This window comes from Lissotriton vulgaris, chromosome 12 (genome assembly GCF_964263255.1).
Source record: "Lissotriton vulgaris chromosome 12, aLisVul1.2, whole genome shotgun sequence".
NCBI classification, from domain to species: Eukaryota; Metazoa; Chordata; class Amphibia; order Caudata; family Salamandridae; genus Lissotriton; species Lissotriton vulgaris.
Window position 1 is genome coordinate 78,873,569 of NC_141700.1, and position 12,537 is coordinate 78,886,105.

Consider the following 12,537-nt stretch of genomic DNA (forward strand, 5'->3'; position numbering starts at 1 on the left):
CTCCAGATCCCCCAGATGAGCACCCCACCCGAGAGTGGATGCATCCGTTAACACCGTGGCCACCGATGGAGGTAGATGGAAAGGCTTCCCTTGCGATAGGTTGCCTTCCACGCTCCACCAAGACAGATCCGCTGCAGTTTCTCTGGAGATCTTCACCGACTCCCCGAGATCTCCGTTGTGCTGATACCACTGCCTGCGGAGACACCACTGGAGAGCCCTCATGTGCCAGCGTGCATGGTTGACCAGGAGAATGCAAGAAGCCATCAGACCGAGCAGGCGAAGGACCTTCAGGACTGGAACGACCGCTCCATTAAAAAACAAAGGAATCATTTCCTGAATGTCGCGAATCCTTTGAGGAGGAGGGAATGCACGACAAACAGTAGTGTCCAGTACGGCACCTATGAACAGGTTGCGCTGGGAGGGCACCAGGTGAGACTTGGGTACATTTATCGAAAAACCCAACCTGAACAACAACTGAGTTGTCTCTTGCAGATGATGGAGCACCTTCTTGGACGACTCCGCTTTGATCAGCCAGTCGTCCAAATAAGGGAACACAGGTATCCCCGACCTCCTGAGATGAGCTGCCACCACCGCCATCACCTTGGTGAAGACTCGAGGCGCAGTAGTAAGACCAAACGGAAGGACCGCAAACTGGTAGTGCTGCGACCCAACCGTGAAACAGAGATACTTCCTGTGCGACCTCAGGATGGGTATATGGAAATACGCGTCTTGCAAGTCGAGCGACACCATCCAGTCTCCTTCCATCAACGCTTGAAGAACCTGAACAAGGGTGAGCATCTTGAATTTCTCCTGCTTCAGATAGAGATTCAAGATCCTGAGATCCAGGATTGGACGAAGCCTGCCATCCTTCTTGGGAATCAGGAAATACCGGGAGTAGCATCCCTGACCCCTTTCCTGCTCTGGGACCACCTCTATCGCACCCTTTCGTAACAGAGTTAGAACCTCCTCCTGCAGAAGAGACAGATGTTCCTCGGTGCAAAAACCTTGACAAGGAGGGTAAACAGGGGGGAATTCCCGAAAGGGAAGGGCATACCCATTTTCTACAAGATTGAGAACCCAAAGATCTGTCGTAACCGATTCCCAATCCTGTAGAAAATGGGTAAGCCAACCCCCAACCGGACCCACATGATCCTGAATAGGGGATCTAGGGCTGCTTTTCTGCGGCAGGGGGGTTGGAAGAGGTGGAGGAAGAGGAGGGCTGACGTCCACGAGGACGCGCTCTTTGCTTTCCCCTGTACGATCTGTACACTGAATTTTGCTGCTGCTGCTGCTGTTGGCCTTGCAGCTTGCCTTACCTTCTGTTGGAAGAAGTGCCCCTGATCTGGAGACCCAAAGACTTCGCTGTTGCTCTGCAATCCTTGAATCTCTCAAGAACTGCATCCGCCTTCTTCCCAAAGAGACCTGAACCATCAAAGGGAAGATCAAGCAGAGTCGCCTGAACATCAGCCGAAAAGTCCGATGACTTCAACCAGGCTGACCTCCTAGTGGCGACAGCGGTGCCCATAATACGAGCCACAGAGTCAGCAGTGTCCAGACCACTTTGAATAACTTGGCGGGCTGCAGCCTGAGTGTCAGAAATCACCTCCTCAAAATCCTTCTGGTTGGCGTCAGGAATTTTTGGAGCCAGGATAAGCAAGGAGTCCATCAGGGCATGCACATACCTTCCCATTAGGCATGTGGCATTAGTTGACTTCAACGCCATACTAGCCGATGAAAAGGTCTTTTTTGCCACCTGGTCCTGTTTCTTTGCTTCCTTCTCACAAGGAACCTGAGGAAAGGCACTAAGACTCTTCTTTGAGCAGGCAGCCTGAATGACCAGGCTCTCTGGCGAAGGATGTGAAGACAGAAAAGCCGGGTCCTCAGGAGCAGCCCTGTACCTCCTCGCAACACTCTTAGAAACCGCAGGAGCCGACAAAGGTTTCTTCCACACTTCCATAATAGGATCAGTCAAGGCATCATTGAATGGAATCAAAGGCTCAACCACAGAATTCGGTGAATGCAAGACTTCTGTGAGGATATTAGACTTGAACTCCACTGTAGGCAGAGTCAATTGAAGAAGCTCAGCAGCCTTCCTCATAACCAGATGGTAAGGCTGGATATCCTTAGAGGGAGCACCCGAGCCTGAGGGCAACTCCCACTCTGGAGAGAAATCAAGAGTACCTGAATCCGCAAATTCCTCAAAACAGATCTCCTCTAATTCACCTTCTTCAACATCAGACTGTGAATCCATGTATCTCTGCTCCTCCAAAAGGAGTTGAGCTTCCCTTCTGGATCTCTCCTTTACACGCCTCGCAGCCGGATCCACCTGCGGCTTCGACGGATTCGGGGCCGGCGCCGGTATCGAATCAGACAGCACAGAAGAATGCCCTTGAGGATGATCAGGAGCAGGTGACGCTGGAATCGGCGTTGACGACTTCGGTGGGGCCGGGAACTGCCAATGCGGCGTCGGAGCCGGCATGTAAGGCATAAACGGAGCCGGAGGATAGGAGTGAGGAACTCCCAGGCTGAATGCCAAAGGACCCATGGGACCCGAAGGTGCACCAGAGGGGTACCATGCCCTTGAGAAGACGCCATACATTGCGTTAAGAAACGCTGAAGGGTCCTGGCCTGGAGCAGGAAAGGGCGGCTGAAAACCATCAGGCCGGTCCTGAAGAGGGATCGGATTCGGCTCATCAACAGGCGCAGAATCCACCTCCTCCAGAGTCTCTTCCTCTTCACGGGCCGGGGACGGCGCCGGAGACGGATTCGGAACCGGAGAGGGAGACCGCCCACGCGACTCAGATGGTGAGGCCTCACCTTCATGCTCAGAGACTTCGAGAGTAACCACCTTCGAACGTACCTTCTTCGGTGACCTCGACTCCTTACCAGACCGACATCGGGACTCATGTCTTCTCTTCTTGTGCTTCTTCTTCGACTTCGAAACATGATCTGACGCCGACTTCGAAGACGACCTCTCTCGAGAAGCAGATCTCGACCTCGCCCTGAACTTCGACCTCGCCCTTCGAGAACGAGACCTCGACGACTTCTCCTTTCCAGCCTTCACCTTAGCAACCAGAAGTTTGGCTTCTCTCTCCCTCAGGGCCTTCGGATTCATCTTCCGACATGAAGAACAATCCTCCACATCATGGTCGGAACTTAAACACCAGATGCAGTCTTCATGGGGGTCGGTAATGGACATCATTTTACCGCACTCCCTGCAGGGCTTGAAGACAGTCTTCTTGGATGACATCTTCGAAGAGACAGGATACAGAGAAGCAGAAATAAGCAACAAAAGGCAACAATGTACCAGTAGGCTACAGAGATTCCCGATAACCGTTAGCGTCGACGAGGCGGAAAAAAGGGAACTGATGTCATCACGCCGGCGTGGGCCTATTGTAGGCGCCGGTGACGTCAGCGGAGTCGCGAGCGGAGCCGTGTCTCTGTGACGTCCAATCCAAGTCGGCGTGAGGCTACGAAAAAGAATTTCCGAATGTTGCTGGCGCAAGGGGGATATTGCGCAAGGGGGATATTCACAAGGTGAGGAATCCACGCGGCAGATGTATCTATCAGAAACTCACACTATTCTATTGGAGAAATCTAGAGCTTCCAAAAAGAAAGCAATACTTACTTGAAATCTTCTACCTTCAAAAGGAAATGTTCACTGAATTTGTGAAGTTTGGCTCATGGTTTATTTTAGTCACTGACCGCGCCACTGTAGACTAATACCAACAGAGAAGTCCCAAGCAGACTGCACGTGAGTGGTTCATTTATAGGTAGAATGCTTGGCAAAAGGAAATGATACACTGGAGTAGTAACCAGTAACCGAGATTAATTCAAGCATATGACTGGTAACATTTTTTTTTCTCATTATAGGTTCGTGAAACTTTAATTGAATTTGATTTTTTTGTGGTGAGGAGACAGAATAGATACTTGCCAACATTATGTGAACAAGATGAGGTAGATTTTTTCCCAGATCTCAAGAATGGTAATTAGCGTAGTGATGACTTTACACATTGACACATGGCTATTGCCATGTCAATGATATCACAGGAAATGACATGCAAGAACAAATTGCAGGAAATTGTGGCCTCTGTCCATTCAAAAAGGAAAGGTATTCAAACCCGCCAAGCACTCTGTGGTACTGATAAGAATGTAACTTTGACTCGCACATTATTGCAATACAGCCGAAAATGAGGGAAATACTAATTTTCACTTAACTGCTGAGTCACTGCGGGGTGGCCATTTCAAATTAATCCATTCTGTTCTAAATCCTATGTGATACAGTACAGTAATGAAACTGACATGACACTGTCAGTATCAGTCACCAGTGCCAATTGACTTCCCTCTGAATCCATACACTCAGAAGAGTAAACTTGAACCTGCCTATTGATAACAGTGGCAATGCAGTTCTCAGCAGGCCATACTTTTGTGCAGTCTGTCATTTCACCATCACTATTGTCTCTTGCTCTCCTGCTACCTTTGTACCTCGCCTGAAAAGCAGAGGTCCCTTCTCTCTTCTCATTTGCCCTTAGCAGGCAAACTATTTCCCGCTGTCAGGGTACAGCAATGTCATGGAAACTGATTCTGCTGTTTCTTACTTCACCCAGTCAGCATCTCAATGCTTTCTGGTAGGTGACTCATAGTGTGGAGCTTGAAGGCTCTGCCAGGTCAAGAGGCTGTCCTGGTGACCTCTCAGAAGTGTAACAGCTGACGCCTGATGCCTGTTAACAATTACTCCAAATATCAGACAGGTGTACAACGTGATATATGAGAGGAAGACAGGTATGCGCTGGGCCATATTTTGGGGTTATACTTTTGGATCACAGGACATTTATGGGAGCATGGCTTGAAGGCCCACAAGGAGGTGTACATTTGATTCACATCCTATATTATAAAATAAGATCATACATTGCACTATGTCTTGCTTCTCGATGCTTTAATTCAATTACTCAAAGTGAATTCATATACATGCTCAATATTAAGTGTTGATATATACCATCAAAATTGGATTGTTGGTCTGTCGTAGGAATATGATGATGTTGATCTCACACTGCACTATTTATTCTATGCTTGGGATTACTAATTCTGGTTTCCACTATAATCATAAATATATGGTATGTGGGTTGTTTATTACATACTACAATCCCTAAAAGTTTTTTGTGTGTTTTTTTTTTAGCCCTGAAGAAGTTGTGGGGAACACCCTACTCGACGAAACAAGTGTTGACTGGGCAATAAAGAATTCTACATACGTTAATTAGAAATTGTTTATGATTGGATCAAGTGTGCACTCTGGATTTGAACTGTTTACATGTAAAGAGATCATTGAAGGTCTTAATTAAGGAGGTTGGGAAGTTCCTCCTTCCTTTGGAGCACTACTGTGGAAACATTGAATAGTGCAAATACACTTGTGAATAGTAGCACCAATCAAGGGACCCCGGTAAACCACCACCCGTTTGAACGTAAACTAACAATTGCTCCAAATATCAGACAGGCTCCCTGCTTTGCAGGGCTTGTATTTAATTTTAAAACTGCACCTAGAAAGGAATTGGTGCATCTAGCCTGAACTTTGAAAAAAGCAGTACGAATGGAGGTTCAAATCAGAAAAGCAGTGGGGCGGCCACAAAAGCGGTGGCTTCCTGCCTAAATAGGCATTATTGGCAAGCATGCAAATGCTGGGTCTATGGAAGATAAATAAAGGCTTTGATACTCAATGGTATCCCACTTCCAATAAGCCAACAATGCCTTGCCCTGTATAATGCTAATGGTAAAGAGAAGCTAAAATCCTAACTGCAGACACCAGCTAGCATATGAAATTGCAGGTTTTTTTTTTACACTATGTCAGAGTTTTGAATAATTTCTAAATAGCTGCATAACAGTGTTTAACCTCTTTGGTGCTCACGATGGCCCCTGGCCGTCCGACGTCACAGTGGGCGTGTGCAGAGGATGTCCGGGACCGTCCGAATCCCACCTACTTATTAATTCTGCCGAACAGCGCCGAAGGGGTTAAGGAGTTCTCTCTCCCCAATACAGATAGTTGGCTGGAATTTTAGCATAATGTATTTCACATGTTTTTTTAATACAGCACCTATGTCATAAATTATAAGTGCAAGAAATGTCTATATAATACAGTCCTCTTTTGCACTCTAACTAGTTAACTTCATTTTGATGTATTTTATTTGTCCATGCCTGTCTGACATTCCCTTTTTTCAAATTCCAACCCCTTTCATTGGTCAAAGATGCAGAGAATTTGCCATTAATTTAAAAGTGCCATGTCTTTTGAATTTGCTTGTGAAAAGAACTTCACCCAAACATGGTAGATTGAGTCTTGCAGACGTTGGATGGTAGGTTTTGAGTGTACGGTGCGAATAGGTCCATTCAGAATTTTCCCTTGAAATAGACAACCACTCCAATTATAGGAGTGGAGGTTTTTTTTTTCTCTCACTTGGATCCAGGTATGGAAGGATAGAAATGTCTATTTGTGAAACACGAAGAACTGGCGAGCTGTGGTGGCATATCACCATTAAGGCCATACTCAAACTGTCTATATTGTGTGCCAACATGGCGGTGAAAGTGACATAAAAAAAAACGAGCACAGACAGGAATATAGAGAACGACAATGCTCTGAATGACATGTCGAGAGGAGTAAAGCAAAATATGTTAAAATGTAGGTTGATTGTCAGAATAAGAGTGGTAACATGTTTGATTAGGTTATAAAATGGGTAGATTTTAGAATACAAGCAAATGAAAATTAATATACAGGTCCATGTTATGTATACATTTACAAATAGATATACATAAAACTATTCACAAAACAAAGTGATTACCTAATTCTCCTCCAGTGACAGTGAAATCTTTTTCGAGGATGACCCATTTCTGGATGACCTGCGCATTTGAGGTAGCTTTTTTGTTCACAGCATTGAGTCCTTCCTGAATAGCTGCATACACAGCTTTGTCTTTTCCACCTACAATATCTGAAACCTTTGTTGATTTACTGCCGAGTTTCTGACAAAATTCTATACTTTCTGGAGTCAGGTCATCTTCTGGTTCACCGGTGTCTCCATCAATGTTGCACTAAAAAATAAAAAATGGACAATCAAAACCCTGCATTAGGATATCTGCAGTACAGCTTTGAATCGATCCGCAAATATTTATTTTTCATCATATCCTTGTTTGCACAACACAGTAAAAAATTAAATGCAAGAAACAGTTTTTTCTCCTAGGGAAAATAGTTTTTGCCTAAGGTACCCCTTACTATTCACCCTCACTAATTTTGGGGGCATTGCGTCTTCCTTCCAACCCCACAATATGGACTTTCTACAGCCTTAGACTGGGGTAAGTCTCTACCAATTTCAGGGTTGGAAAAAGAGTTTGTGAATGGCTGAGAATTCCCATGTAGCTTGGGCTCACAGACTCATTTGGCTAAGCACTCCTGGAAACACCCACTCCCCACCCCTTATGTGGGATTTTATTGCCACGCAAAAGGTGAGGATTGGCTAGTGGGATTTTCACAATTATAGCACAATATGCTAGCGTAAAGGTATTTACAACTGCATGGCTCCCTTTGGTGAATTCCCAGCAATCTTCTATCGCATTTGTTTGTTTTTCTAAATCTAATTTAGGAGCACAGATCTCCTGAATCCGATTTTGGGATTTGTGAATCTGACCCTCATGTAAATATTTTGAACATCTGTCAAAGATCTTGCCAGCCCGGGCCAATATTGAACACTACTGCACTAATTCTAATGGCAAAATGGAAGGCAGTTAGTATCAATCCAAGTTAAATTGGCTGGAGAAATCAAAAAGGCATTTCAGAGCCTTTGGGAAGGAGCGGAGATTTGAAGGCCTATCAGGCATAAAGTCTCAGAAGAGGCTTACTGGAGGTACATTGTAATTGCTTAATTTAGCAAGGTTAAGGAAGCGTGGAGAGAAGGGGGGGGCGCTGTTCTTTTGGCTACCGGGTTACATAAAATGTCTAAAATGCAAATCGAGAGAAGGAACCCCAACTGTTTAGTCATACCTTGGTGTGTGAGGATGATATCACAAAAGATATTAAGAGCCAACAAAGTAATTGTTAAATGACATTTTCTAGTACTCAAAATAGATTGAGTATCCAAAAGACATGAAAACAAATAGATGCATTAATTTTGGCTCAATATCCACCTTATCTTTTACATTCTATGAAATTATGTCAAGCTCCTGCATGATGATTATGAAGCTTACTGACATCCACCGTATACAGTACATGGATAACAAGAGTTGGCCGTACCTTCAGTGTTACCAGCATAGATAAGAATTTCTTCTTGTCTCCAATCACCATAACGTTACTGATAATAGGAACATGCTCTTTAATTGCATCCTCGATGGGAACTGGTGGGATATTCTCACCTCCTGCTGTGATGATGAGTTCTAAATCAACAAAACAAAAGACAATTATAAACTAACCTAAGAAAATGTTGACACCATGAAATGTAATCACTGGGATCCACAGATCCCACTATAACGAGAGAAGCTACACTTGCGAGACAACACAGTTCATTAAGTCTAGGAAACGGGCTTTAGAACGGCAGTCCCATTGGATCAGGATAGAGAGAGGCCCAGCATCCGATACAATTAAACCCGGTCTTCCTCCTGTCATAGGGCTACCCATTATTTATACATTTAACTTGACCATGCACAGAGAATCATGGTATGGTGGCAGCCATCAGTATGTTGACTGATGTACTAGCGTTCTGTATTTTTGCTGAAGAATGCGTTGCTTGAGGTCAAATATTCTTTAGGGCCAGATTAATTTTACGGACACATCTTTAGTAAGGACATGCCGACGTTCTGGCATCAAGAACAGGATTCCCATCACCAGATATCAGGGCTATATTCAATAAGTGAGGTCTGCCTTTCGGGCGACTGGCCCTACAGCAAATGGCCACTTCTCTATGGACGTTGCTGGTACTCTAGTTACAGATGGAAATGAAAGAACATGGCAGGCTGCAGGAAGACTTTGCCTTCCCTACCCCAATCTCTCAGGGACTTGAAAATTGTGAGCTGCTCCATATGTTTTTTATGATGGTACCATCGGAACTCCAAAACTTTTAGACTGTTTAATTAAATTCTCCCTTTTGCATGGCAATGTTTTGAAAACCAGCCCTCTGAACATGATGTGGCGGCATAGTAACAGGGAGGACTTTGCCTGCTATAGCCATTATGCTTGGCAGTCAGCAAGGGAGAGTGAAGTCAACAATGCATTTTTCACAGCATTCATCTTTTGGTAGTAATGTTTTCTAGTCCATCAGGCCCTGATAAATTCTCCTACATGCTAGGTTCTGGAAGGAATAAGCTTCTTTATATGGATCCCCCAGACCTAGTTTTAAATGATCCTCCGAGCATTTTTCCTCATAACAAGCACTCTCATGTTCTTCATTGGAAATGTAATAAATAAAGAGTTTTGTTTCAGGTTAGTTTCAACATTAGGGAGGAATTTTGCTTCTCTCTCGTCATCCAGCTCCTTGTATTGCAACATTTTGTTTGAGAGATGTATGTTGGTACTAGGGCTGAGGTTGCTGATGATGAAGTAAGGATCACCAAAAAGAGGTTGTGGGCCACAAGGGGTTGTCATCTAAAGTCTTGCTAGTGAGTGGATGTAATGTATGCCTCAGATATTCCTCTGAGACAAATCTACTAGAGCAATTAGGTTCACGGTCAGCATGTTTTTTCCTCTTTTTGTTCAACCTATGAGAAAATGACACTGGCTGGTGTATAAAACTGACAGAGTGCTGACATCTGGGGAGTCCAACACTAAATACCTACTACATGAAAACACCAGTATGGATCGAATACTCCCTGTGCAGACTCTAGAAACACATACCAAATTCCAATATTCTTCAGTAGAGCTGTGCAGTGGGAAGACAACACTATTGCATGATACCATGTGTAACATTTTAAGCACTGTAGCACTTACCTTTAATTCTGCCGGTAATAAACAGAAATCCTCGCTCGTCGTGCTTTCCAAGATCACCCGAATGCAGCCATCCTTCCTCATCCAGGGATTCCTTTGTTTTATCTTCCATGTTCAGGTATCCCATGAACACATGCCTTCCCCAGAACAGGATCTCTCCGCTCCCATCGCTCTCAGGCTGAAATATCTTGGTTTTGCATCCAGAAATGACTTTTCCACAGCTGCAAAAAAGGTTTTATTATTATTTAGTGATGTAGAAAAGGGTGTGGGGAAAAACACAGAAGTCACCGGTCTTCTATAATTAAACACCTTGCTTCCACTTGCTCTCCTTCATGCACCACAACAATTATTACTTTCCGGACACTAGAATTTGATAAGCAGCCTACATTTTCAGCTGTTATGGTTGGCAGGTAAAATTCTCTTTCCCTAGGTCCCTATAAACTCATGTTAGAGCAATGCATTAAGGTGTCGTTCAGAAAGAACTGATAGGCATCAATTCCACTGCCGGGCAGGGACAGGCAAATTTGATTGCATCGGTTAGACACAGAGACCCTATAGATCGTGATTTAATGGGTACGATAAATGGTACATATTCCGAAGCCCTTAGAAATGGAGCATAACGTAGAGATTTTCGTACTTTCAGCACGCAATATCCTAGTGTTTACTGACTTTTCCACAGGTAAATTTGAACAGTTTTGACCTGATGAAATATATCCGAGGATGCGCACACCGAAATACAATCACGTTGTAACAGCGACCCCCTGTGCATTACTGTACTGTCGCTGATAATCGAAGGTCCTCATATCCCAACTAACAGTACTCCCTCCTGCCTTCTCCTATAATGCAGGTATCTTGAGGAGCATCAGACAACGCTTTCATCAAACCATATGTCAAGCCAGTATTCATTTTTTCTTGATTTAACATTCATGCTCTACTAAAGAAATGAATGACATTTGTAACCAATTAAGCTATTTACCCTAAACAACAAGTTACTTACCTTCGGTAACGCTTTTTCTGGTAGATACAGTATCTGCCTGTGGATTCCTCACCATGTGAATATCCCCCTTGCGTCAGAAACATTTGGAAATTCTTGTTGTAGCTCGCGCCGACGTGGACGACGTCATAGAGGCACGGCATCGCACGCGACTCCGCTGACGTCACCGACACCATAACAGGACCACACCGGCGTGATGACATCAGTTCCACCCTTTTTTCCGTGCCTTCGAGGCACACGGACAGACCAATGACAGTAGATATATACACAGTACACAAATGTCAAGATAACACATACAGTGTGAAGCAAATGCTGGAAAGCAATTGAAAGAAAACATTTCCTTGACAATAAAAAATATATATACATTACAGTAACTCGGGTATAGAAGAGTGGACAACGGGGAGGCGGGTGGGTCAGTGAGGAATCCACAGGCAGATACTGTATCTACCAGAAAAAGCGTTACAGAAGGTAAGTAACTTGTTCTTCTGATAGATACATCTGCCAGTGGATTCCTCACCTAGTGAATAGAGTCCCACAGCAGTCCCCACTCCCGGAGGAGGGTGTCCACTCTCCTATACCAGAAAATCCTGGAGGACAGAGCGCGCAAAGTGACCGTCCCTCCTCACCTCAGCATCCGAACAGTAATGCTTCGTAAAAGTGTGGAGGGAGGCCCAAGTAGCCGCCCTACAAATGTCCTCAACAGGTACACCTCTAGACAAAGCAGATGTTGATGACTTTGCTCTAGTAGAGTGAGCTCTTATACCCTCTGGAGGGTCCTTACCCGCCAAGGAGTAGCTTATCTTGATGCATAGAATAATCCATCTTGAAAGAGTGCGCTTGTGCACCGCTCTTCCTTTCTTGCTGCCAGCAAATCCAACAAAGAGCTGGTCATCCACACGTTAGTCTAATTTAGACCATCTGTACGAATAGATAGGTTTAGTGGAGTCACGCCTGGCCGAAAGAATGACATCCACCACATCGTGGGGGAGAGAAAAGGAATTCAGGTTGACCCGTTCAATCTCCAGGCATGTAAGGTCTGGAGGTGGGGGTGTAGAACCTGCCCCTCCATCTGAGAGAGGAGATCTGCCCTGAAAGGGAGACGGAGCGGCGGGCACGAGGAGAGGTGGAGAAGATCTGTGTACCACACCCTTCTTGGCCAATCCGGGGTGATCAATATAACTTGGGCCCGGTCTTGGCGAATCTTCCTCAGAACCCGAGGGATCAAGGGTATGGGGGGGAAAACGCGTAAAGGAGCCGAAAGTCCCAACTGAACTGAAACGCGTCCCCCAAGGCTCCCCGCATCGGATACTGGAGGCTGCAGAATGACAGGCAGTGAGCATTCTCGCAAGTGGCGAACAGGTCCACCTGAGGATTCCCCCACGTCCGAAAGACGTGACGAACCACCTCCGGATGAAGCCTCCACTCGTGGTCGGCCGAGAACTGCCGACTGAGACTGTCTGCATGCACGTTCAAAACCCCGGCCAGATGATTTGCCATCAGACAAATCAGGACCAGAGCCTCTCTGCAGAGACACTGCGACCCTACTCCTCCCTGCTTGTTGACATACCACATATCAGGGGTGTTGTCCGTCAGG

The 12,537-nt window shown here is 45.3% G+C and overlaps 1 protein-coding gene across 2 annotated transcripts in view; it reads right to left on the bottom strand.

The window, feature by feature from the left end:
• Positions 1-12,537, bottom strand: part of ACSBG2 (acyl-CoA synthetase bubblegum family member 2) — a 91,451-nt gene that overhangs the window by 15,691 nt on the left and 63,223 nt on the right. For both annotated transcript variants that reach the window (XM_086947226.1, XM_086947225.1), the window contains exons 12-14: positions 9,953-10,170; positions 8,267-8,406; positions 6,825-7,071 (exon numbers count right to left, since the gene is read on the bottom strand). In XM_086947226.1, coding sequence (XP_086803352.1) covers positions 6,825-7,071; positions 8,267-8,406; positions 9,953-10,170 — 605 coding nt within the window. The remainder of the gene's footprint in view (positions 1-6,824; positions 7,072-8,266; positions 8,407-9,952; positions 10,171-12,537) is intronic.